The sequence below is a fragment of the Jaculus jaculus genome, chromosome 9 (genome assembly GCF_020740685.1).
Source record: "Jaculus jaculus isolate mJacJac1 chromosome 9, mJacJac1.mat.Y.cur, whole genome shotgun sequence".
NCBI classification, from domain to species: domain Eukaryota; kingdom Metazoa; phylum Chordata; class Mammalia; order Rodentia; family Dipodidae; genus Jaculus; species Jaculus jaculus.
This window is the reverse complement of record NC_059110.1, coordinates 43378672-43406472: the sequence shown is the minus strand read 5'-3', so window position 1 is coordinate 43406472 and position 27801 is coordinate 43378672. Positions and strand designations below refer to the sequence as shown.

The 27801-nt window shown below is 35.4% G+C and overlaps 1 protein-coding gene across 1 annotated transcript in view; it reads right to left on the bottom strand.

Annotated features, from left to right (window-relative positions):
• Positions 1 to 27801, bottom strand: part of Trdn (triadin) — a 444085-nt gene that overhangs the window by 44655 nt on the left and 371629 nt on the right. The window contains exons 26-27 of the mRNA XM_045159783.1: positions 3020 to 3046; positions 2539 to 2568 (exon numbers count right to left, since the gene is read on the bottom strand). Coding sequence (XP_045015718.1) covers positions 2539 to 2568; positions 3020 to 3046 — 57 coding nt within the window. The remainder of the gene's footprint in view (positions 1 to 2538; positions 2569 to 3019; positions 3047 to 27801) is intronic.

The window sequence follows — 27801 nt, the reverse complement described above, 5'->3', positions numbered from 1 at the left end:
AGAGACTGATCAGAAATAATTGAAGAGTGCCATATAGAAATCTATTTTTGTTTAATCTGTTTTGTGTTTTATAACATAGAGGCACAGACTAGGTAGTTTAGATGGAACAGAAACTAATTTTACACAGCTTTGGAGGTTAAAAACTAGAATACAAGATCCAAGTTCTGACAAGTTCCATCTCTGCTTCCAGGATGGCTCCTTGCTGCATCCTGGAGAGGAGGCAGCTATGTCATCGCATGGCAGCAAGTGGGGGAGGATGAAGGAAAGTGAGTTTAAGTTAGCAGGGAAGTTCTTTGGTAATGGCCATGTTCTCACCCATAAGAAAGGAGCATTCATGGCCTAATAACCTTTTTGAGGTTCACCATTTGGAGCTATTACATTGATAACACCTGAATTTTGAAGAACATATTCAAAACGAACCAGTGAAAATTGCTGCACACATGGCCAAGTGTTGCTTGAAATAGATGCTGATTATGCCTCTGTTGCTTTTTCTCATAAGGAAATAAGACACATCATTAAACATTTTAGAGAAAGTAATGTTTTTGGTCTCTGGAGAAACCAGAATAATTGCAATAAAGTGAAAAAAAATAACTGAATCGTGTTTTCCTGTTGAGTGGAAGCTTGGATTTAAGTTCATAGATTAAATAATCACTAGAAAAATTTTCAAAGCAAAATGTTGAGACAGATATATCTTTGTTGCTATTAATAAATTGTGAGAGGACAGATAATTTGAAGAAGATATTTTTAATAATAAAGGAACTAGTCTTTGTTCATTTGGCAATTTTTCGGTCTATTCAAATAGTTTAACCTAGAGACAAGTTCAATTGTATGGCTGGACCAAATGTTACTAGAGATCAGGTGTTTGACTCATTGGTTCAATCAATCACCTCTATAGAAAAGGGAATGGAAATGTATTCCAGGACACAGTTATGGAGGGCCCTCTATTCAATGTCTTGGAACTTCATGAATTGTACAGTAGATGGATCTTTCCTGTTATAATTTTAAGTAAGCAAAAATAACACAAAATTTGGATATAAAGGAACCATGGAGATGATAGGCCTCCTTTAGCAGGGGTACCACTGTGCTAGGCCCAGGAGACAGCTCTGAATGAGAGGACAATCCCCACATTTAAGATGAACCAAGTTTCAGAACTTGCTTACAATAACCGTCTCCTTTCTTGCCCCATTTTTAAGCTACTTTAATAACTTTATTTGAATGTAAAATCCATTGTTTAACCATGACACAACAATATACATACAATTGTCTTCTATTTTCTGAACCAGTGGCTGGAAGGATAACTTCAAGTCCAGTTACTAATACTAATATGTACCTGAGCATTTTAAAAATATATGTCATTTTATAGGTTCAAAGGTACACACATGGAAGGCATCTCTCACTCATAAGGAAAGCAGATAACTTAATAGATAGTTACATTTCAAACTGCTCACTGAAGTGAGCAGTTAGATTGAAGAGTTGATAATATAATTATTACAATTTTGACACTATAAGGAAGTGATAGATATATTTTGTACATGTGAAAGGTATGCATTTTGACAAGGCACAGGGTGGACCTATGCTGTTTGAAGTATGTCCTCAATTCTTAAACTCTAGCACCTTAGATGTGATCATACTTGGAAACAGGTTGTTACAGATGTTGTTAGTTAAAATATGGTAATAGGGGAGTGAGTGGGTCCTTTATTATAACTGGTGCACTTAGGGGAAGAGGAGAGGAACTACAAAGACACACACAGGGAGGACATGTTCATATGACCATGGGGACATATGTTGGAATGACACATCTTCAAGTCAAAAATACCAAGCATACTATAATCAGCACCATGCAGAGGCAAAAAGGTTTCTTCTCTGCAGGTTTCAGGAGAAATATGGCTCTCCAGCTCAGGCTGACCTGGAATTCACTATGTATTTTCAGGTTGCCCCCAATTCAAATCCATCCTCCTACCTCTGCCTCCTGAGTGCTGGGATTAAAGGTGTGCACTACCATGCCCAGCTAAACATCTGTTTTTAAGCCATTCTGTTTGTGACATTTTTATCACAGCAGCTGTCAAACACAAATGTGCAAAGCAATAGCAAACCAAATTTGAATGTTTTCCCAGTCAGATTGCTGTGTGCTCTTTTGAAAAACTTTCTGCTGGCTACTATAGCTCCTATAAGTGTTTATTATCTCTGGAGGCTAGATGAAAACTAGTATGAGAACAACTGTCTTTCTAATAAAATGTCTGTGTCTTATTATTACCAGGGAAAAAGAAAAAGAAAAACAAAAATGTGGATTTGCAGGAATCAACTCAACTTATCAGTTATTTCTTTTGAACTACGAATACATTCATAGTTTTTATGTCTACAAAAAGATTGTTTTCCAGAAATTTATATGTTAGATGAATATGTAGAATTTGTTTTTATTTTCAATGTTTATAAAGGTTAAATTTACTATAATAGCTACATTGTAGCATAATATTGCAGAGATATGCTATTCATTATATATATAGCATGTTTGCATGAACAAGTAGATGAAAAGCATACCTGGCTTCTCTTCTGTTTTCACCTGTGGATCTAAAAATATGAATAATGATGATTATAGAATGCTATAAATTCTCTCTAATCACATAGATTTCTATATTACACATTATACTTTTACCTGCTAAATTAATTACAATTTTATTGTCTTTATTGCAAAGTTATACAAGCAGATCATTTAAAGGTTTCCTTATTCATTAAAATATGATTTTGAGAAAAAAGGAAATGCAAGCTGAAATTAAAGACAGGTTTAGGAATTTATTAGTTTGAATGTCCAGAGAATAAAAGATAAAGATAAATTTTAGTGAAGCACATCCTCAGAAATGCTGTTGGATAATAAACTCATTGTCTAGGTAAAATAGTTAAGCCTTTTTATTTAAGCAAAATATTCAAAAGAAATTAGGATATTAGAAAATCATGCACCCAAGATTAGTTTTATTTACTTATATATTTATTCATTCATTTAATTGGCATGCCTTTAGCTTACGTGGGGGTTTAGGCTTGACTTCTTTGCCTATAAAAGGTTCAAATGCAAATTAAAACAACCCCAGTAAGTATGAGTAATATGATCTCTCTGAAATAAGTCAGTTAGAGAGAGTAGTTGTAGGAAATACTGCAAGTGGAAAGGAAGGGCTGTCCTTACATACACTGCTGGCCAACTTATGGGAAACTGCTAGTTTTCGATCTATCCATAACCCTTTTAAACTTTCTGTCTTTTTATTTGCACAAAAATACTTCCCTTGGATTCCGTGCTCCATTCCAAATGACATTTAATACCTTTCTATAACTGCTCAACTCCCCTTTACTTGCCTGCATTTTTACTTCTTCTTCTTCTTTTTTTTTTTTTTAATGGAAAGACCAACAGACTGCTTTTTTATGTGTGGGTAAGAGTACAAAAGTGAAAGAGAAACTTGGTGCACTAAGGCCTCCAGACCCTGCAATCAAATTCCAGATATTGAATACCCAGTTGTGTGCAAGTGGGACCTATACTTCTTGACTTCTATTTAGTCAGTATTAGGTTCTAGCCCATCATTCAGTTCACCAGGCCCCTCTTGCCATCCACTCCCCTGATATTTGAAAAAAAAAAAAAACAATGGATATATTAAACAATATTGATCTCTGTCCTCTTTATTTTCAAAAGTATCCTGGTGACTTCCATTTCCAAGTAAAACAAAACAACATGAACCTGCCTATGTCTCACACTGGAAACTAAAGAAAGCACATTTTTTAAAAAAATTGGTTTTCAAGCTGTGGTTCCTCAGACAGCAGTGTATAGTGGTCCTCACATGATAAAAAAATACCAATCAAAGTATGCTTTATGGCTTACCACTTAAAGAGGGTTATAAGCACAAGGAAGGACAACTAGGGGAGGAGGTTCCTGAATTGATGTGATAGATCTGGGGGGGTCAGAGTTCCGACAAGTGAAAAGCTGCAGAGATCTAGAAATGTGTTCAATGAGCTCTGATCAGAAATTACACAGCAAGGATCCAATTGAGGCTAAATAAAGAATGGGAAGAATATTGAAGATTTATAAAAAAAAGGGGGGGGTGAAATTGAGCTGTGTCAATCCTCCCAATATTTCTTTAGCATCATTTTCATTATTCCAGGTCATTTTCTATACCATATGCATTTACAATGGGCTTGTCAATAGCTACATGATAATTCCTAGAGTTTTGATGAAAATAGCATTGTATCTATAGATCAGTCAGGGAAGATCTGACATCATAACAATTTCAACACTTGCTATACACAAATATATATATCAACCATTGAGTTATTGGAATATCTTTTATTGTTTCCATTAGAGCACTGTTCTCACTCTCTATTAGTTTACTATAAATATTTATGTCCTCCTCAGAAAGATTTATGCGTTTCAGTAGGATTTATATTCCCCATTAAAAAACTCTGCTATTACCTTCTGGAGCTATTTGTTATTTATGTTAATCACAATCAGTGGTTAATATCAGCTGGAGTGAAGTCCTTTTCTTTTAAAAAGGCTGTGAGATATATGAGAATAATAATCATGTATCTCCATTTAGAGCCCATAAGTAATCAGTTATTATTGACCATAAAAATGAAAATAAGAAAAATCAAGTAAATGAAAAAAAAGGAGCACAAAATGAATGTGGAGTCATATAAATTAGAGCTATGTACTAGACCAAAGCCTACATGTGATAGTCGCTGCACAGTTCATTTAACGTAGCATGTAAATTCATCTCAGTTATTTGATACTCAGGGACAAATATATCATCCACATTTTTTTTCAGATATAAAGGGATAGTTACTTAAGAAGAGCAATTGCTAGAAATGATATCTGTAATGAGTGTGTTTTATAGTTTCTCAAAAATAAAAATACTATTTAATATAATAAGCTTTTGCCACTAATATATAGACATGTCTAGGTTAAATGTATGGTTTCATTAGGATTATAGAAACCCTACACAATGACACTTGAAGGGATTGTTTTATTGCTGAGACTATTGGCATCATACTATGAGAACTACATGCAAAACACACAAAATCTCACTATACATACAATTGAGCACAACTAACAGGTTACTCAAGAGCACTGTAGGAAGTGTTAACAGTTATATGCTAAAATGAGCAATATCTCTCTTTTGTAACTTCATCACTAATTACTAACATAAAATCTAAAGTAATTCTCCAAAAATAAGATAAAATAAAATAAAATCTTGATAAGTTCTAGTCATTCATAAAATCAGGTTGTAATAAATGTTAAACAACTGTTTATTCCTATGAAGCTGTCCTCTTAAAAATCTTTGGGTGTGAGATGGCTATTTACATGACATCTTCTATGCCTACTTCTACAAATCAAGTTTATATACAATCCTTTTGCTATCTCCTTTATATTATAAATTATATTTCCAAAAATATATGTAAAAGGCAAAACAACTTAGTATCTTGTCCATGTGACTTTATGTTAGCACTAAGCATTTTCTGTTGGAATGCATGCTTATTTCCCTAGCTTCTTCTTATTATTTATTTATTTATTTTTGTTTTTTCAAGGTAGGGTCTCACTCTAGCCCAGGCTGACCTGTAATTCACTATGTAGTCTCAGGGTGGCCTTGAACTCATGGTGATCCTCTTACCTCTGCCTCCCGAGTGGTGGGATTAAAGGCATGCACCACCACACCTGGCTTCCGTAGCTGTTTATAAGCAGAAACTGTGGTATTGCCAAAACTTAGCATGGTTAAAGGAATGCTGGAATTTATAAGTGATTGTATGATGACTGAATATGAATGTTGGGATCAAAAAATTCTTAACCGAGTGGTTGTACCATCCTGCATTCCCACCAACAGTGAATGAGTGTCCCTGCTACTCCACATCCTCGCCAGCATTTATTTTCATTTGACTTTTTGATGTTGGCTGTCCTTATTGGGGTAAGGTGGAATCTCATAGTTGTTTTAATTTGCATTTCTCTGATGATTAGGGATGATGAACATTTTCTTAAGTGTGTGTTTGCCATTTGTATTTCTTCCTCTGTGAATTGCCTGTTCAACTCTGCACACCATTTTGTGAGTGGGGTATTTGTCTTCTTATTGTTTAGACTTTTGAGTTCTTTGTAAATTCTAGAAATAAGGCCTCTATCAGTTGGATAACCTGCAAATATTTTCTCCCACTCTGAGGGTATTCTATTGGCTTTCCTTATTATATGCTTGTCTGTAAAGAAACTCTTCAGTTTCATATGATCCCATTGGTTGAGTGACTGTTTAAGAACTTGAGCAACTGGGGTTTTGTTCAGGAAGTCTTTTTCCATTCCTATATCATGGAAAGTACTTCCTAATTTTTCTTCCAGTAGTATTCGAGTTTCTGGTATTATGTTGAGGTCTTTGATCCATTTGGATTTGAGTATAGTGCATGGTGAAATGTGTGGATCAAGTTTTACTTTCCTGCATCTGGAAAGCATTATGGAGACTCCTAAAAAAGCTGACTATAGAAATACTAACAGACCCAGTTATACCCTTACTGGGCATCTACCCTAAAACCTTCAAACCAAAGGCCAGAGAGATTTGCTCAACCATGTTTGTAGCGGCTCAATTCGTAATAGCTAAAAGCTGGAATCAACTCAGATGTCCATCATTAGAAGAATGGATAACAAAGATGTGGTATATCTACACAATGGAATTCTATACAGCATTAAGAAAAAATGACACAAAGAAATTTGAGGAAAAATGGTTGAACCTGGAACAGATCATTCTCAGTGAACTTACCCAATCACAGAAAAAAAATCGACACATAGTCTCACTCATCTACAACACCTAACCTGAATCTACCCAAGATACCTTACATACCCAGCAAGCACCTCATGGACTAGACAATAGGATGGATGGGAGGGCGGGGAGCAGCTTCACCTGAGAAACTGTCCCTATTACAAACACTTGGACCTCAGTCTACTGGTTCAGGAACCTTGAAGGTAGGGCCCAGAAATTTGCCATATAATAGTTTTTGTCCAGGAATTCTAATGACCACTTAGGTGTACCAATTATTGTTCCAAAGGACAGAAGGCTGCTATAGTATTTGCCCTATTTCTAGACACACTGAATTTTGAAGAGATGTTTGTTTATAATGCATTATTATATTTTTTAATATTTATATATATATTTTTATTGGTAATTTCTATACTTACAGAAAACAAACCATTTCCTTCCCCTCTCTTGCTTTCCCCTTCATAACTCTGCTCTCCATCATATCCCCTCCCTTTCTCCATGAGTGTCTCTTTTAATTTGATTTCTTCATCTTTTTCTCCTATTATGAGCATCATGTATAGGTATTGCTAGGCACTGTGAGGTATTGGATATCGAGGCCAATTTCTGTCCAGACAATTGTATGTAAGGAGTGCAACCCTTCCTTTGGCTCTTACATTCTTTCTGCCACCTCTTCTGCAATGGAATCTGAGCATTGCAGGGTGTGCGATGTTTAAGTGCTGGACACTCCTCCATCCTTCTCAGCACTATGTTACCTTTTGCGTCATCTTAGTGGTTATCATCATCTGAAAAGAGAAGCTTCTCTAACCAGAAGTGAAAGTAGCCTTAATATATGAATGTGAACATGAAGTGTAGTGTTTCAGGACAATTTGGTGAGTAATTTATGCTTTTATCCAAACAAGAGCAGGCTTTCTACCCTTATGGATCATGACATGTGACATTTAGCTTTCTGGGCCTGGGTTACCTCACTTAGTATAATCCTTTCTAGATCATCCATTTCACTGCAACTTTCCTAATTTCATTTTTTTTTTTTTACTGTGGAATTGAACTCCATTGTATAAATGTACCACATCTTTATTATTCATTCATCTGTGGATTGACATCTAGGCTGGTTCCATTTCCTAGCTATTGTGAATAGAGCAGCAATGACCATGGTTGTGCAAGTATCTCTAAGGTAGTGAGAAGAATCATTAGGATATATGCCTAGGAGTGCTATAGCTGGATCATATGGTAAATCTATTTTTATCTGTCTCAAGAACGTCCACACTGATTTCCACAATGGCTGCACCAGATTACATTCCCACCAACAGTAGAAGGGTTTCCCTTTTACCACATCCTCCCTAATATTTATTGTCATTTTTTTTCTTGATGGTAGCCATTCTGACAAGTGAGAGATGGAATTAAGGTAGTTTTAATTTGCATTTCCCTGATAGCTAAAGATGTAGAACACTTTTTTTTTTTAATTCTATTGAGAACTCCCTATTTAGTTCCATAGCCCAGTTTTTAATTGGGTTGTTTGATTTCTTATTGTTCTGATTTTAAGTTCTTTGTATATTCTGTATATTAATCCACTATCAGGTTTGCAGCTGAGAAAGATTTTCTCCAATTCTGTAGGTTGTCTCCTTGCTCTATTCCCAGTGTCCTTTATTGTACAAAAGCTTTGTAATTTCATGAGATCCCAGTGGTTGATTAGTGGTTTTATTACTGAGCAACTGGGGTTATATTTAGAAAGTCATTACCTATGCCAGTATATTGAAGGGTTTCCCCTACCTTTTCCTAGAGCAATTTTAGAATTTCAGGTCTGATATTAATGTCCCTGATCCACTTGGATTTGATTCCTGTGCATGGAGAAAGACAAAGATCTATTTTCATATATGTATGTGTATATATATATATATATATATATATATATATATATATATATGTATATATATATATGTATATATATATATATATATATATACATACATATATATATATATATATATATATATATATATATATATATATATATATGTCCAGTTTTCCCAGCACCACTTGTTGAGGAGGCTGTGTTTTCTCCAATGAATACTTTTGGCATATTTGCTAAAATCAGATGGCTGTAGCTGCCTGGATTAACATCTGGGTCCTATAAATCTGTTCTATTGATCTACAAATCTGTCTTGGTGCCAATACCATGCATGCTCTTTTTGTTACTATGGCTTTGTAATATAGCTCAAAATCAGGTATGGTGCTTCCAAATGAATTTTAGGATTGATTTTTCTATTTCTGTGAACAATGCCATTGGAATTTTAATGAGAATTGCATAAAATGTGTAGATTGCTTTTGGTAAGATTGACATTTTCATAATATTGATTCTTCCAATCCAAGCACATGGGATGTCTTTCCATTTCCTTGTGTCTTCTGTAAATTTTTTCTTGAATGTTTTAAAGTTCTTATTGTAGAGATCATTCACTTTCTTGGTTAACTTTATTCCAAGGTACTTTTTTTTTTTTTTTTGAGGCAATTGTGAATGGGAGAGATTCTCTGATTTCATCCTCCACGTGATTGTTTTTAGTATATAGGAAAGCTACTGATTTCTGTGTATTTATTTATATTGTATCCTGCTACATTGCTAAAAGTGTTTACCAGCTCTAATAGTTTGCTGGTAAGAGTTTTTGGGATCTTTTATGTATAGAATCATGTCATCTGAAGATAGTGATAATCTGATCTCTTCCTTTCCAATTTGCATCCCTTTTATGACTGTCTCTTGCATTTTTGCTATAGCTAAGACTTCCAGTACTATATGAAATAAAAGTGGGGACAGTAGTCACCCTTGTTTTCTTCCTGAATTTAGTGGAAAAGCTTCAAGTTTTTCTCCATTTAGTAGTATGTTGGTTCTATGTTTATCATAAATAGCCTTTATTATGTTGAAATATGTTCCTTCTATTCCCCAATTCTGTAATACTTTTATCATAAAAGTATGTTGGATTTTGTCAAATGCCTTTTCTGCAGCTATTGAGATGATCATGTGATTTTTGTCCTTCAGACCATTTATATGGTGTATAACTTTTATGGATTAGTGTATGTTGAACCATCCCTGCATCCCTGGGATAAAGCTGACTTAGCTGGGGTGAATAAATTTTGATATATTCTTGTATTATGTTTGGCAATATTTTATTCAGAATTTTGCATCTATGTTCATGAGAGAGATTGGTCTGTAATTTTCTTTTTATGTTCTGTCTTTGTCTATTTTGCTACGAGGATGATGCTGGCTTCATAGAAGGAGTTTGGTAGAATTCTTTCCTTTTCTATTTTATGGAAAAATTTAAGAGGCAGTGGTATTAGTTATTCCATGAAGGTCTGGTAAAATTTACCAGTGAATCCATCTAGGCCTGGACTTTCTTTGGTTTGGAGACTGTTTATAACTGCTTGGATCTCTGCACTTGTTACAGGTCTATTTAAATGGTTTATCTCATCTTAATTTAATTTCAGTAGGTCATATAGATCAAGGAAATCATCCATTTCTTCCAGATTTTCAAACTTAGAGGAATATATATGCTTAAAGTATGTCCTTATGGTTTTCTGAATTTCTTTGGTATTTGTTGTAATGGTGCCTTTTTCATCTCTAATTTTATTAATTTTTGTCTCTTCTGGTCAGATTTGCTGACGGTTTGTCAATCTTGTTTACCCTTTCAAAGAACCAACTCTTTGTTTCATTGATTCATTGGATTGTTTTTTTTGTTTCTGTTTAATTAATTTCTGGCCTAATCTTTATTATTTCTTCTCATCTACTGATTCTTGGTTTGTATTGCTTTTTCCAATGGCTTAAGGTGAGTCACTAAATTGTTTATTTGTGAACTCTAATTTCTTTTTTTTTTTCAGCTTGTTAATATCTCTTTAATCCTTTGAAATACTCTGTTAGTCACATGTGTGCAGATTTAAATTTAATAAATTAGTAAATATTATCACTGAACTATTAGATTCCTTTTCACTTGGTTCTCATGTTATTTTTGTAATTAGTTTTCTATTCAGCAAATACAGGCAGTGTGGTACCATTATTAGGCTCATCCATGACCTACCCCCTCCCCAATGGTCCCTCCTTGTTGATGTATATGGGTCATGCATTATGGAGTTAGCCCACAGTTATTGGTACGAAAATGTCTCTGCATATCATGCCCCAATATGTGGCTCTGACATTCTTTCCGCCTCCTCTTCTGCAAAATTTCCCTGAGCCATGTTCAGTTCATTTTTGGTCTAGTTCAGTGATAAGGTCATTCTCAGATAGATGCAGATCCTAAGGAGAGAGCCACCCCATCATACCTCAAAAGGGCCCTGACTGAAACTAAGGAAAATTGATGAAACAAGCAAGGGTGCTGTTTTCCTGATGAACCAGATCCCAGCACAAGGGGGAAGGAGACCACCACAGAGAAAAATCTAATTTCTTAATATAGGCACTTAGAGCTATAAATTCCCCTCTTAGGACTGTTTTCATTATGTCCCAAAGTTTTTGGCATGTTGTATTATCATGATCATTTGATTCTATTAATTTATTGATTTCCATTTTGATTTCTTCAATGACCCATTGATCATTCAATAGTATTCTGCTTATTCTCCATGAATTTCTATATGCTCTGCAGCTTTTCCTGTTGCTGATTTGCAGTTTAATCCCACTTTAGTTGGATAGAGTACAAGGGATTATTTCAATTATCCTACATTTGTGGAGATTTGCTTTGTGTCTTAATATATGATCTATTTTAGAGAATGTTCCATGTGCTTCTGAGAAAAATGTATATTCTTCAGCATTTGGATGGAATGTTCTGTAGATATCTGTTACATCCATTTGTTCCATGGCATCATTTAATTCAGATATCTCTCTGTTTATTTTTTGCCAGGATGACTTGTCAATTGATGAGAGTAGGGTTTTCAAGTCACCCACTACAATTGTATTTAATGTTATCTATGATCTTAAGTCTAATAGTGTTTGTTTGATGAAACTGGGAGCCCCAGGTTAGGTGCATATATGATTAGGATTGTAATATTCTCCTGTTGGAGTGTTTTTTTATTCAGTAAAAATTACCTTCTTTATCTTTCCTCACTAATGTTGGTTTGAAGTCTATCCTGTCAGTTATTAGGATATCAATCTCTGCTTATTTCCTAGGCTCATTTGCTTGAAATACCATTTTTCATCCTTTTGCCCTAAGACGGTGTCTATCTTTTATTGAGAGATGAGTTGCCTGGAGGCAACAAATAGTTCAATCCTGCCTTTTAATCCAGTCTGCAAGCCTATGTCTTTTGGTTGGTGCATTGAATCTATTGATATTAAGAGTAATATTGAAGGGTATGCATTTATTCTCACCATTTTTTATTTTGTTGTGTTTCCTGTTTTTCCTTTATTCATTTAACTGTTAATTGAGTGTGGGTTATTTTTTCCTATGTCTTCCTGTGTTAATTTCTCTTCTGCATTAAGAATTCCTTCACATATTTTCTTTAGAGCTGGTTTAGTTGCCATTAAGTTCCTTTCACCTGCTTTTTATTGAGCTAAGGTTTCACTCTAGTCCAGGATAACCTAGAATTAACTATGTATTCTCAGGGTGACCTCAATCACACCATGTTCCTCCTAACTCTGCCTCCCTAGTGTAGGATTAAAATCGTGCACCACCACACCCAGCCTTTAACCTATTTTTGTTGTGGATTGCTATTATTTCTCCATCAATTTGGATACATAGCTTTGAAGGATAAATTAATCTTGGTTGACAGTTGTTATCTTTCAGAACTTGGAATGTATGATTGCAATCCCTTCTGGCTTTCAATGTTTGGGCTGAGTAATCTGCAGTTATTCTGATGGACTTGCCCTTGTAGGTGATTTGCTTTTCCTCTCTAACTGCTTTCAAAATATTTTCTTTGGTTTGTGTGTTTAGTTGCTTAATTATAACATGGCAATAGAGGTTATTTCCAGGTTTTTTCTGTTTGGTGTTCTAAAATCTTCTTGTATCTGCACTAGTATTTCTTTCCCAATTTGGGGATATTTTCTTATATGATTTTGTTGAAAACACCTACTAAGAATCTGGATTAAAATTCTTCTCCTTCTGTTATACTTTGAATTCTTATGTTTGATCTTTTCATAGTATCATGGTATCTTGAAATTCTCATTCATCCCTTGCTATTAGCTTGTATTTCTCTTTGTTGAACTGTATTAGGTCTGCCACTTGATCTTCTAGTTTAGATATTCTTTTCTCTCCTTCATCCATTTTACTGTGAGATTTTCCACAGTTTTTAATTTCACTGACTGTATTCTTAAATTTTCTTAAATTTTTTATTTATTTATTTGAGAAAGACAGACACAGAGAGAAAGACAGATAGAGGGAGAGAGAGAGAATGGGCACGCCAGGGCTTCCAGTCTCTGCAAACAAACTTCAGACGCATGCTCCCCCTTGTGCATCTGGCTAACGTGGGACCTGGGGAACCAAGCCTCGAACCGGGGTCCTTAGGCTTCACAGGCAAGCACTTAACCCCTAAGCCATCTCTCCAGCCCCACTGACTGTATTCTTAAGAGCTAGGATTTCAGCCTGGATTTTCTTCTGTATTTCTATTTCCTTACTCATGTATTGTAATGACCTCCTTATTTCATTAAGCTGGTTTCCTATATTATCTTCAGAAGTTTGTTTACTTGTTTTATTCCTTTGTTTTCATTTTTAATTCCCTTCATTTCTTCTCTGATTTCGTCAAGCATAGATACTATCATTTTCTTTAAATCTTTGTCAGGCATTTCATCTAAAACAGTCTCATTCAACATCATTTCTGATGGATTTATAATTTTTGGTGGGACTGTATTATCTTGATTCCTTGAGTTTCTTGTATTATAATGTAGCAACTGTTGCATCCTGAATTGATAGATGCTTGGGTTCTCTACTTAGCTGCAATGTTCCCAGATGTTTTTATTCACCTCTATATACCCACAGAATATGAGTTCAAGGTGCCAGGTGTAGCTCTTATCCACCAATCAAGCTACAGCAGTAATCCTAGGTGTTGTGTCGGCTTGTTAAGCAAGTATTCTAGTGGACTTGGTGGAACAATTTACTGGAAAATTCTAGACTTCAACCAAGCAAAATGCACAATAAAAAGAAACCAGCACAAAGTATGCAATTGTAGGGATTAAACAAACAGATAGTCTTATAAATCCCTAAGGGTGTGTGTTGTTCTAGACCTTTAATCTTCTCAGCTGGGATGTAGAGATTTCTGTTTCAAATTGGGTTCCAGATCAACTGGGATCTGAATTAGACTCTGCCCCCAGTAATAATAGAAGCAAAAGACAAGGGCGCTATAAATATTAACGCATCAAAGGCAACAATATTCAACCCCCAAATCAGGTTATTTGAAAATCCTTAAGCCAACCAAGAATATATAACCCATAACCTGCCCTGACAAGGAAAGAGAGATTAGCGATTAGCTCTTCCAATGTAGGCCTATGTTTTTTGTTTTTTGTTTTTTGTTTTTTTTTTGTCAGTTGGTCTCATTACCATTTGGGGTGCCTTCAAATCTCACCAATTCTGAATGCCCAACCTTGATCCCTTGGTGTTGTGCTGTGGAGCTGAAGCTCTGATCAGCTGTGCTGGCTGCACTGCCACTGGGGACTGAATGTGGGAGGTTCGTGGTTTTGATGGTGGGGGATGGGAGAGTTCTGATTTGGAGTTGCTCACCCAGTTCCACCTGTAACTCTTTGGTTTACCTCAGCTGTCATGCCTTCAGATTTTTTCACTTTGCAAGGAGGCTGATGAAGTGGAAAAGTTCCCTTATTTGGTCTCTGCTGCTGCCTTCGTTTGGCACACCTGGCAGAGCAGTGTCGGGCGGGTGCATGGACGGCACAGATGGGGCGAGCACCTCAGTGAGACTGGCCGTTGTCCGCTTTTCTGGTGGACCTTGCTCTCTCCGGCTTATTCTGCACTTTTCAGAAGAACAGTGTATTTTGCTGGGGTTTTGCTTAAATCCCTCCCTAGGCTGGTTTGGTGTGACTCCTATGCTGCCACCTTATCCAGAAGTCTATAATGCATTATTAATTACTGGTTAAACTACATACAAAAAGGATAATAGAATAGAGGCCCCAACAATTAACTGTCAACAATTAAATGTAAATATCAAACTGTTTGTATTTCCAGTCTCATAATCTTACGCATTCAAAAAGGAGGAAATTGTTAGATAGTTTAAAATCTAAGAAAATGTCACATGTGAAAACTATTTAACTGTATGAATTGTTACAACACATGCGTATGTCAGCCTAACCATTTTCTAATTCTATACTTTTTTTAAAGTTTCATTCTCAGGCAGTAATCAAAAGAGAAAGTACATATTGTCTAATGGAGGAGAAACATGCAAGGTAGTAGTCTTCCAACAATAGTATGACATGGAAAATAGGCAGGTACCTTAAACCTGGGTGCACCTAAAACATGTTGAAATTTGAGAACTATTATTCAATAAACATGCTTGCATTTGTTGACAACATTTATTTAGCATAAAACTATGGATACTTTTCGCAGTTCTGAATTCTAGCTAATTATTTATTGATACTTCAATAAATAATGCTTAATTAGAGTCAGAGGAGAAGCTTTCAATTTAGTGTAACATGGAAGAATGATGCTAAAACAGAAGGTGTTTATGTTATTTACAGTGGCATAATTTCTATTTCAATAACAGTAATATCTTGTATATTTATTGTTGATATCTATAAAAACTACGATGTGAAATTAAATTGATATAAGAATCATTTCTATGAAGAAAATCATAATTTTGATCTTAATGTTAGTTCTTATTGACTGTAGGCTACAGTGCATTTTAAATGATGGATAGATTACAGCAAAAAGATAAACATATGCATATATGTTTATGTTTGCATTAATTTTTAAGAATTTTAGATTTATATTTTATTACTTATTTTATATTTCAAATTGTATAAGATAGGGCTGGAGAGATGGCTTAGCAGCTAAGCACTTGCCTGTGAAGCCTAAGGACCCCGGTTCGAGGCTCGGTTCCCCAGGTCCCACGTTAGCCAGATGCACAAGGGGGCGCACGTATCTGGAGTTCATTTGCAGAGGCTGGAAGCCCTGGCGTGCCCATTCTCTCTCTCTCCCTCTATCTGTCTTTCTCTCTGTGTCTGTCGCTCTCAAATAAATAAATAAATAAAAACAAATTTAAAAAAATTGTATAAGATAAAGACCATCAATATAATAATTTCCATTTATGTTCCTACTATAAACTTAAAAATTAAAAAAGTATCTTCCCAATTTATTACATGTGACTAGAAGGGAAATAGGTATGAATAACAAAATTTTAAAATATTTGGTGGACAAATGCTAAAAGTCATAATATATGAGAGTTATTGCCACAAAAGTATAATTTTTCTACAGGTTCATATATTAAGAGAATTCTCAAAGTAAAAATCTGAACAAAATAGTAAAATTTCAACTTATTAACTTACAAATGATTTAGTGTGCACCCAAATGGCATGAGAACAGACAAAGCTTTCAGCCCGGTTCCTGCTCTCCATCACTCATTTGCTATGGTACTTCAACATGCCTGTGTAACCTATTTTATTCTTTTTTTTTTTTTTTTCTAGCAAGAAAAGAAACAGAGTAAGTTTGATTGTTGATGTCTAAAATCTCACCCAGTTCCAAACTCACAGATGTATTTATATTACATATTAATTAAATCTTTAATTCCTGTCAACAGTCATTTCATTTTTCACAAAAAAATATGTAACAAAGAAAAACTATAATCTGTTTATAACCAAAAAAGACTGAGTACTGAACACAATATTGCACAAAAATAATAAAACCAAATGCATCCCACTCAATGATTTCATAATACAAAGTGGCTGTAATGCAAACATCATGATACTGGCATAAACAGTTACATCAACAAATGGAACAAGAAGTAAACTGAAATATTTACAAGCTATTGATATTGTAAACACTGTGTCAGAAACACACAATGGGGAAAGAACTGCTTCTTCAATACTGTTGGGTAAATTGGACATTCCCTTAGAGAAGAATATAATTTGAATCTGATTTTACACTATTTACAAAAATTAACTATAAGTGGGTCAAACTGAGGGCTCAAGTGTAAAAACTGAACATTTGAGAGGATGTGGCAGAGGATCACAAGAACATAGGAAACAAAATAGATGGGATTGTGTCGAAGTAAAAATAAACTCTACATGTCAAAGCAAACAATAAAAAAAACAAATAATAGCCTTGGAGGACATAACTTTAAATAATAAAATTTATAATAGAGTGATAAGGTAAGCATATAAGGTATTCAATTAACTGAACTACAGGTAAAATAAATGTCACTAAAAGTGAGGTGACATATTTGAATAGATAATACTCAGAAACTGAGATACAAATAGTCAAAAGATATTTGATAAAAAATCACTATCTCTAACCATGCATATTCAACCACCATAATCTATCACTTCACACCTGTTAGAATAACTATCATAATAAGATAAATGATGACAAATAGGAATATATGAAGAAAAAAATCTCCTGAATACTACTGGTGGGAATGAAAATTACTAGACTCATTTTGGAAAATATAATGGCAGTTACTCCAAAAACTAAAAACAGAATTACTGTATGATCAAACAGTGCCATTGTGGGGGAGGGTCATATATCTCAAATAAAAGTATGTCTTTTTTGAGAATATAGAGGGAACATAAGGACATTATGCTATGTAAAATGATTCAGGCCCACAAAGACATGCATGGCCATATCTGCATAAATAGGGATAGATAAATGAGACAATAAATATGCTAGTTACCTCAACTGAATTTCATCAAAATGTATACAAAGATCAAAAGCTGTCACTTTTATGTTTAAATAGGGTGTAACCAAGGGGATTCCTTATCTTTGGCTACAAAGTATAATACTTACAACAAAACAAATTTAGAAACAAAATGATCACATCATACCCCATAAGTAGATGCAATTGTTTTCATCTAAGGATAAATAAATATGAAAAATAAATAGAAAGGTGCATGCATCATAAACAGAAACTGAATGTGAATTAATTTAAAGATAGAGTGCTGTTTATAGGGAGATTCTGTCAGATAAAAATCAAACCTGAAATGTTGCATCATTAATTCCTCCTGGGTTTATTGCTCTTTAGGATATTGGATTGCTAAAAAGCTTTTTTGCTGTGTGAGAAGGTTTAAGTATAAAGGAATATTAACAAGTCTTGATTTTAAGGCCAGGGAGTCTCTATCGTTGCTCATAGCGATTTAATAGAGAGAAGATCGGCTCTGTTCTGGATTTATATCTGTTGCTTGGAAGAACCATCTGATAAACACTTCACCATTTAAATTGACTTGAATATTAATACCAAAATTGTATAGTGCTTATATTGAATGAACGATCCATTTGGAAGACTCAAAAAACTACAGTAATTACCTTTGTGGAGTGTTGAAATCAAATTATAAATTTTGTTGTATTGTATTAGAAACCATTAATACACTGCTAGTTATTTTGTCAGGTTCTGTAGTCTTTTAATTGTCAAGATTTTAATTAATTAAAAGTGTAAAATATCAGAATATTTAAGAATATAAAGAAAATTCTTTAATATTAATGGGTAAAGTTTGGAAAATATATGTGTATTTTTTCTTTTCCTAACAAAATATGTTCTATGTTTGGAGTTTTATTTATCAAACACACTGTTAGAAGTTCCCAGGTTGAAATAAAAAATTGTCCTTAATTTAATTTCTGAAATGCATTTTAAAGAATTAGTAGAAATTATATGAGGATTGGTGTGATGTATATAGCATTAAAATTTAAGGAAGGAGGATAACTAATGCTTTGAAAAATGATCTTTAGTCTTCTGAGACTCATTTGGTAAATAATACTTGTCTTGACAAGTACATTTAAATTCCAGAAGGAATCATTATTTCATGTTAGAGGAGATTGATGAAGTCCAGTAGATAAGAAGTAAAAATGTTACTCATGGTGTCACACAGAAGCAGTATTTGCCATAACGATAAGATAGTTGGAAAAATTATTTATTCTAAGTTCCTTGGCTGATGTGTCTTTTCTTTTCAGTGGATAGTCATTGTTTCTTGAGAAAGTATTACAATAAATTTCTATGGAATATTTTTAGTCATTACCCATCCTAATATTTCCACAGTTAGTCTCAGATATTGTTTCATGTTGCGCTTTAATGAGTGGTGAGGGATGGGCACTTCAGGTACAGTGTTCTGACATTCAGAATGCAGGCTGATGGTAACAGAACTTTATAGTAGCAAATGTTTTGCTTTCACAAGCATTAGAGGAGGGTAATAGAAATCCAATTATCCAAATGTTACTTCATCAAAACCATTATTTGAAATCATTTATAAAAAGTAGGGACTTGGTATTGCTTTAGCATCACACCAGAAGTTTTCACTTCTTCAATTACTTCTTCAAACATATATTTCCACACCATTAAATACAAGCTGAAATATTTCAGTATTTCAGGAATATTTAGTGTATCATATCAGATCTATTAATCAGTGTAAGCCAAATGGTAGGTTAAGTTCTATTCTAATCATATAGTTATGAGAATTTGGTTGAAATGTCATAGAAATCATAGTTTTGAAAAAGAGTCTGCAAATATCAATCTATATATAATATGTATTCCTTGGAAACATGAGGAGGATAGACCATAAAGAACAAATGTGATTAATTCATGATTGAACCAAGCCTATGTAAATCCAGTTTGATTCCAATCAATATTGTCATGTCTATCAGGTAAACACTGGAAACAGAAGCCTTTGTAAGAAAGCTGTATTGCTAAGGAGCATTAAGAAAGCTGCCAAGGGCCAGGCTTGGTGGTGCATGTCTTTAATCCCAGTATTTGGGATCCTGAGGTAGGAGGATCATTGTGAGTCTGAGGTAAACCTGACCTGAGACTACATTGTGAATTCCAGGTCAGCCTAGACTAGGCCATGGCCCTTCTTTGAAAAACAAAAACAAACAAAAAAGCAAAAACAAAACAAAAACCCTCAAATAACAACAACAACAAAGTGGCCAATATTTCCATTCCATTTACAAGAACCAAGCCCTCAGCTTCTGTGTTCTCTCCAGGAAGAAAGCGAACCCCAGTCAATTACTGTCATGACTGAGAGAGCGCTCCTTTCCCTTACTGAATTAACTACTGAAAGTCATTTGAAAATGAAAAAGGATTTTTAGTGAATTATTTAAAAATAGCTGACCTTGAGCTGGGCATGGTGGTGCACGACTTTAAACCTAGTACTCAGGAGGCAGAAGTAAGAGGATTACTGTGTGTTCAAGGCCTCCCTGAGACTACACAGTGAATTCCAAGTCAGCCTGAGCTAGAGTGAGACTCTACCTTGAAAAACCAATAAATAAATAGATAATAGCTGACCATTTAAATTTTCATAAAATTTACAAGAAAGGAAAAATCACATAAAATCCTAAAAATTAAAAAGAAATAACTTTACATCTAAAATACATACTATTGAAGAAAAAGAAGATGAATTATTTGAATATCAACTAATAAATTAAGTTTATAGAAATGCATAAACAGAGTTTATCTGTCCTTAATAAAGCCACCTTATTCTACATCTTTATCTTAATATAGCTTTGGAATTTCCACAGGATCCAAAGGGCATGCATCTCCTTGAAATTTAAAGCCAGGTGAAAAAATTATACTTATCAGAGAGTTTTTCCTAAGCAGCATACCTTAACCAAATTTCTAATTATAATCAGAAAGAAATTTCTAGATGATAGCATTTGAATTATATAAAATTAAAAGTACAATTTTCATTTTATATGCTACTTAATTAACCAATAACTGTATACCTGTAATATATATATATTTGTTGTTGTTGTTTTTTGTTTTTGGATTTTCAAGGTAGGGTCTCATTCTGGCCCAGGCTGACCTAGAATTCACTATGGAGTCTCAGGGTGGCCTCGAATGCACAGCTATCCTCCTACCTCTGCCTCCCCAGTTCTGAGATTAAAGATGCATGCCACCACACCTGGCTTTACTTGTAAGATTTTAAAAGATTTATCAAATCCTTATTATAAAAGATTTCGTACTTATCAGTTTAATTGATTAAAAACATGTAAAATGTTGTAACTATAACCATATCAAGTTTTTCAAAAGAAATATATCAACTTTTATAGTAATTAATCACTCCAGCCAATAGACTAATAAAAGACCTTTTGTATGCCTGTTTTACTATGCAGTTGAAAGCATTCATTGGTGCATTCAAAGACGAAGTCCTTTCTATAGTCAAGGAACAGTTGTAGGTACAAGAAAAAATAAGAAATATGAAAAAAAATGCAACTGAATCTGATGAGTTGATTTGTTACTGATATTTTAAGTACTGCTTTAGACTCAGTTCAAACTAGCCAGGTTACCCTATGCACAAACTTTAAACTTGGATCTTTCTGATCTGTAGTAATTGACTTCTTGGCCTGAAACTTGAGCAAAGCCAAATCACTAGTTAGACCCCTGTGATTTTTACATTGTGAGATAAAATTTTATTTTCCACGTGTGAATAAGTCCTCTTTATTTACTGATTAATGTATACCTCAGTGAGGGTAGCTGTGGGTTATTAGTAAAATTTCATCAGTAATTGAAATGATAATTCACAAATATCTAATAGAAATTACTCAATACACCATTTGTAGATATATTTTCAATGTACTTTTAGACTAGGGGAAAATAAGCAAGTTTGTACCCATTTGATTTCTTTTTTATTTATTTATTTATTTTTTAATTTTTATTAACATTTTTCATGATTATAAAATATATCCCATGGTAATTCCCTCCCTCCCCACCCCCACACTTTCCCGTTTGAAATTCCATTCTCCATCATATTACCTCCCCATTACAATCATTGTAATTACATATATACAATATCAACCTATTAAGTATCCTCCTCCCTTCCTTTCTCCACCCTTTATGCCTCCTTTTCAACTTACTGGCCTCTGCTACTAAGTATTTTCATTCTCACGCAGAAGTCCAGTCATCTGTAGCTAGGATCCACATATGAGAGAGAACATGTGGCGCTTGGCTTTCTGGGCCTGGGTTACCTCACTTAGTATAATACTTTTCAGGTCCATCCATTTTTCTGCAAATTTCATAACTTCATTTTTCTTTACCGCTGAGTAGAGCTCCATTGTATAAATGTGCCACATCTTCATTATCCACTCATCTGTTGAGGGACATCTAGGCTGGTTCCATTTCCCAGCTATTATAAATTGAGCAGCAATAAACATGGTTGAGCATGTACTTCTAAGGAAATGAGATGAGTCCTTTGGATATATGCCTAGGAGCGCTATAGCTGGGTCATATGGTAGATCAATCTCTAGGTGCTTTAGGAACCTCCACACTGTTTTCCACAATGGCTGGACCAGATTGCATTCCCACCAGCAGTGCAGAAGGGTTCCTTTTTATCCACATCCCTGCCAACATTTATGATCATTTGTTTTCATGATGGTGGCCAATCTGACAGGAGTGAGATGGAATCTCAATGTAGTTTTAATCTGCATTTCCCTGATGACTAGTGACGTAGAACATTTTTTTAGATGTTTATATGCCATTCGTATTTCTTCCTTTGAGAACTCTATATTTAGCTCCATAGCCCATTTTTTGATTGGCTTGTTTGATTCCTTATTATTTAACTTTTTGAGTTCTTTGTATATCCTAGATATTAATCCTCTATCAGATATATAGCTGGCGAAGATTTTTTCCCATTCTGTAGGTTGCCTCTTTGCTTTTTTCACTGTGTCCTTTGCGGTGCAAAATCTTTGTAATTTCGTTAGGTCCCAGTGGTTAATCTGTGGTTTTATTGCGTGAGCAATTGGGGTTGTATTCAGAAAGTCTTTGCCAAGACCAATATGTTGAAGGGTCTCCCCTACTTTTTCCTCTAGCAGTTTCAAAGTTTCCGGTCTGATGTTAAGGTCTTTAATCCATTTGGACTTAATTCTTGTGCATGGCGAGAGAGAAGAATCTATTTTCATCCTTCTGCAGATATTTATCCAGTTTTCAAAACACCATTTGCTGAAGAGGCTGTCTCTTCTCCAATGAGTATTTTTGGCATTTTTATGGAATATCAGGTGGCTATAGCTACTTGGGCTTACATCTGGGTCCTCTATTCTGTTCCACTGATCTACATGTCTGTTTTTGTGCCAGTACCATGCTGTTTTTGTTACTATGGCTCTGTAGTATAGGTTAAAATCAGGTATGGTTATACCACCAGCCTCTTTTTTGTTGCTCAGTATTATTTTAGATATTCGAGGTTTTTTGTGATTCCAAATGAATTTTTGGATTGTTTTTTCTATTTCCATGAAGAAAGCCTTTGGAATTTTGATAGGGATTGCATTAAATGTGTAGATTGCTTTAGGTAAGATTGCCATTTTCACAATATTGATTCTTCCAATCTAGGAACAAGGGATGTTTCTTCACTTTCTAGTGTCTTCTGCAATTTCTCAATTGAGTGTTTTAAAGTTCTCATTGTATAGATTCTTTACTTCCTTGGTTAGGTTTATTCCAAGGTATTTTATTTTTTTTGATGCAATTTTGAATGGGAGTGATTCTCTGATTTCATCCTCTCTGTGTTTGTTGTTAGCATATATGAAGGCTACTGATTTCTGTGTATTTATTTTGTATCCTGCTACATTGATGTAGGTTTTGATCAGCTCTAACAGCTTGCTTGTAGAGTCTCTAGGGTCCTTTATGTATAGAATCATGTCATCTGCAAATAATGATAACTTGATTTCTTCCTTTCCAATTTGTATCCCTTTTATGTGTGTCTCTTGCCTTATTGCTATGGCTAAGACTTCCAAAACTATATTAAATAAAAGTGGGGACAGTGGACACCCTTGTCTTGTTCCTGATTTTAGTGGAAAAGCTTCCAGTTTTTCCCCATTTAGTAATATGTTGGCTGTAGGCTTGTCATAAATAGCCTTTATTATATTGAGATATGTTCCTTCTATTCCCAGTCTCTGTAGGACTTTTATCATGAAGGGATGTTGGATTTTGTCAAATGCTTTCTCTGTGTCCAAGGAGATGATCATGTGATTTTTGTCCTTCAACCTGTTTATGTAATGTATTACATTTATAGATTTGCGTATGTTGAACCATCCCTGCATCTCTGGGATAAAGCCTACTTGTTCAGGGTGAATGCTCTTTTTGATATACTCTTGTATTCTGTTTGTCAATATTTTGTTGAGAATTTTTGCATCTATGTTCATGAGGGAGATTGGTCTGTAATTTTCTTTTTTTGTTCTATCTTTGCCTGGTTTTGGTATCAGGGTGATGCTGGCCTCATAGAAGGAATTTGGTAGAATTCCTTCTTTTTCTATTTCCTGGAAAAGCTTAAGAAGCAATGGTGTTAGCTCTTCCTTAAAAGTCTGGTAAAATTCAGCAGTGAATCCATTCGGGCCTGGGCTTTTTTTATTTGGGAGATTATTGATAACTGTTCGGATCTCCATGTTTGTTATAGGTCCATTTAAGTGATTAATCTCATTTTGATTTAATTTAGGTAGGTCATATAGATCAAGGAAATCATCCATTTCTTTCAGATTTTCATACTTTGTGGAGTATATGCTTTTGTAGTATGTCCCTATGATTTTTTGAATTTCTCTGGAATCTGTTGTGATGTTGCCTTGTTCATCTATGATTTTATTAATTTGTGTCTCTTCTCTCTTTCTTTTGGTCAGATTTGCTAAGGGTTTATCAATCCTGTTTATCCTTTCAAAGAACCAACTCTTTGTTTCATTAATTCTTGGGATTGTTCTTTTTGTTTCTATTTCATTAATTTCTGCCCTAATCTTTATTATTTCTTCCCATCAACTAATTTTTGGTTTGCCTTGTTCTTCTTTTTCCAAGGTTTTAAGGCGAAGCATTAGGTCGTTTACTTGCGACCTTTCTAATTTCTTAATATAGGCACTTAAGGCTATAAATTTACCTCTTAGAACTGCCTTCATTGTGTCCCAGAGATTTTGGTATGTTGTGTTCTCATTATCATTTGACTCTATCAATTTTTTGATTTCCTTTTTGATTTCTTCATTGACCCACTCATCATTTAGTAGTGTATTGTTTAGTTTCCATGATTTTGTGTATGCTCTATAGCCTTTCTTGCTACTGATTTGTAGTTTAATTCCATTGTGGTCAGATAGAATGCAAGGAATTATTTCAATATTCCTGAATTTGTTAAGATTTGCTTTATGTCCTAATATATGGTCTATTTTAGAGAATGTTCCATGTGCTGCTGAAAAGAATATATATTCTGCAGCCTTTGGATGAAATGTCCTGTATATATCTGTTAGGTCCATTCCTTCTATGACCTCATTTAGTCCAGATGCCTCTCTGTTTATTCTTTCCCTGGATGACCTGTCAATTGATGAGAGTGGGGTGTTAAAGTCACCCACCACCACTGTGTTTGGTGTTATCTGTGACCTTAGTTCTAATAGTGTTTGTTTGACGAATTTGGGAGCCCCCAAGTTAGGTGCATATATGTTTAGGATTGTAATGTCCTCCTGTTGGAGTGTGCCCTTAATCAATATAAAGTGACCTTCCTTATCTTTCTTGACTAACGTCGGACTAAAGTCTACCCTGTCTGATATTAGGATAGCAACCCCTGCTTGTTTTCTAGGCCCATTTGCTGGAAACACCGTCTTCCAACCTTTTACCCTAAGATAGTGTCTATCCTTTGTAGAAAGGTGAGTTTCTTGGAGACAACAAATTGTAGGATCCTGCTTTTTAACCCAGTCTGCAAATCTATGTCTTTTCATTGGGGCATTGAGACCGTTGATATTAAGAGATATTATTGAAAGGTGTGTATTTATGTTTGCCATTTTTGTGTGTGTGTGTGTGTGTTACTGGTTCTACCTGCGCTCTCTTCTGTTAACTGGTATTTGAGTATAGCTTGTTTTTTCTAGGTTCCTTATATGTGTGCTTTTCCTTTTGTTCAGTATGGAGGATTCTATCAAGTATTTTCTGTAGAGCTGGTTTTGTCTTCAAATACTCCTTTAACCTGCTTTTGTCATGGAATGTCTTTATTTCTCCATCTATTTGAATGGATAACTTTGCAGGATAAAGTAACCTTGGTTGACAGTTGTTATCTTTCAGAACTTGGAATATATTACTCCTTGCCCTTCTGGCTTTAAAGTTTGTGTTGAATAATCTGCTGTAATCCTGATGGGCTTGCTTTTGTAGGTAACTTGATTTTTCTCTCTTACTGCTTTCAATAATTTTTCTTTGGTTTGTGTGTTTGGAAGTTTGATTATAATGTGGCGAGGGGAGGTTCTTTCTGTGTTTTGTCTGGCTGGGGTTCTAAAGGCTTCCTGTATCTGTATTGGCACCTCTTTCCCAATTTGGGGGAAATTTTCCTCTATGATTTTGTTGAAGATGCCTACTATGCCTCTGGAGTGGAGTTCTTCTCCTTCAACTATGCCCTGAATTCTTATATTGGATCTTTTCATAGTGTCCCGAATATCTTGAAATTCCCACTCATACTTTTCTATAAGTTTGTCTTTCTCTTTGTTGGACTGCATTAGGTCTGCCACCTGGTCTTCTAGCTTAGATATTCTGTCCTCTCCCTCATCCATCCTACTGGTGAGATTTTCTACAGAGTTTTTTATTTCATTAACTGTATTCTTCATTGCTAGTAATTCTGACTGGTTTTTCTTTATTATTTCTATTTCCCTATTTATGTCTTGTATTGCCTTCTTTATTTCATTAAATTGGTGTCCTGCCTCTTCTTTGATTCCTTTGATTTCCTCTTTGATTTCCTCTTTGATTTCTTCCTTGATTGTTTTCATGTGTTCTTTGACCTCTTTGAACATACTTATAATTATTCTTTTGAACTCTTTCTCAGGCATTTCCTCTAACTCTTTCTCTCTGGAGGACATTTCTGATGCATTAATACTTTTAGGTGGATTTATATCATCTTGCTTTTTAGTGTTTCTTGTGTTATAATGTATATATTTTTGCATCTTGGATTAAGTTTATGCTTGGATTTTCTAGCTAGCTGTGTATTCTTAGCTGTATCAATTGATTTGATGTAATATATTTTCAGGGTAGGACCTTAAGGTATTAGGTGTGGCTCTTAAGACTCTCAGAATATCTACAAAGATGTTCTTAGGGGTTGAGATTCCCTGCTATAGGAGTATTCAAGCAGGCTGAGTGGAATAAAATACAGGTAGATTCTAAAATTTAACTAAACACTGTACACATTCAATCAAAAACAGCCCTGAGTATGTATGCAAGAGTAGTTATTATAATGACCAGATCTTCTATCAACAAAGAAGTTTAGATTTCTGGTCTGTTGAGGGATCCAAGTCAACTTGTGACCAAGTGAGACCCTTCCCTGGTGCAATCCCAGTTACCTTGGGTGATTTTGGTCTCAGTCAAGTTGCTGCCTGGGTCGTCGGGCTGCTGTTCTGATTTCTGGAGCTGGGCACTTGCTTTTCCTACGGGGCAAACTGAGCAGCTGCTGCTGCCTCTGCTGCTCCTATAGCTGCCACCACCGGAGCCACCACCGCTGCTGAAGCTGCCGCTGCCGTGACCACCGCCGCTGCTCCCCCCGAAGCCGCTGCTGCGGGATCTGCCGCCGCTGCCGCTCCTGTGTCCGCTGCTGCTGGGGCCGCTGGTACCAGTGCTGGAGCCACTGAAGTTGCTGCTGAACTTTGCTCCTGCTTGGGTCCTGCTGTCAGCCCAAGTTGGCGTGGCCGGGTCCCGGGCCGCTGCTGTGTTCGCTGGAGCTGGGCTCAGGCGGTGGGGGAGGGGAGGGAGCCGCGGCTGCTCTGGTTGTCTCACTGTTCCATGTGTTCTAACTCGTGGTCTTCTCCTCCCCTGCTCGCTGCCGCTCTCCCCTCACGTTTCCCGAGTTGCGGAGAGCGCGGTGTGAGGGGAAAATCCCGCACCTGGCTTTTCCTGCGGCTCGAGCTGGTCTGGCGGTTTTCTGCTGCGCTGTGGCTGCGGCGTTTGGCCGAGCTGCCTGAGCCGCTGGAGCCGCTTTTCCCGCCTGTGCGGGCTCTGGATATTCTATCACTCTTCTACT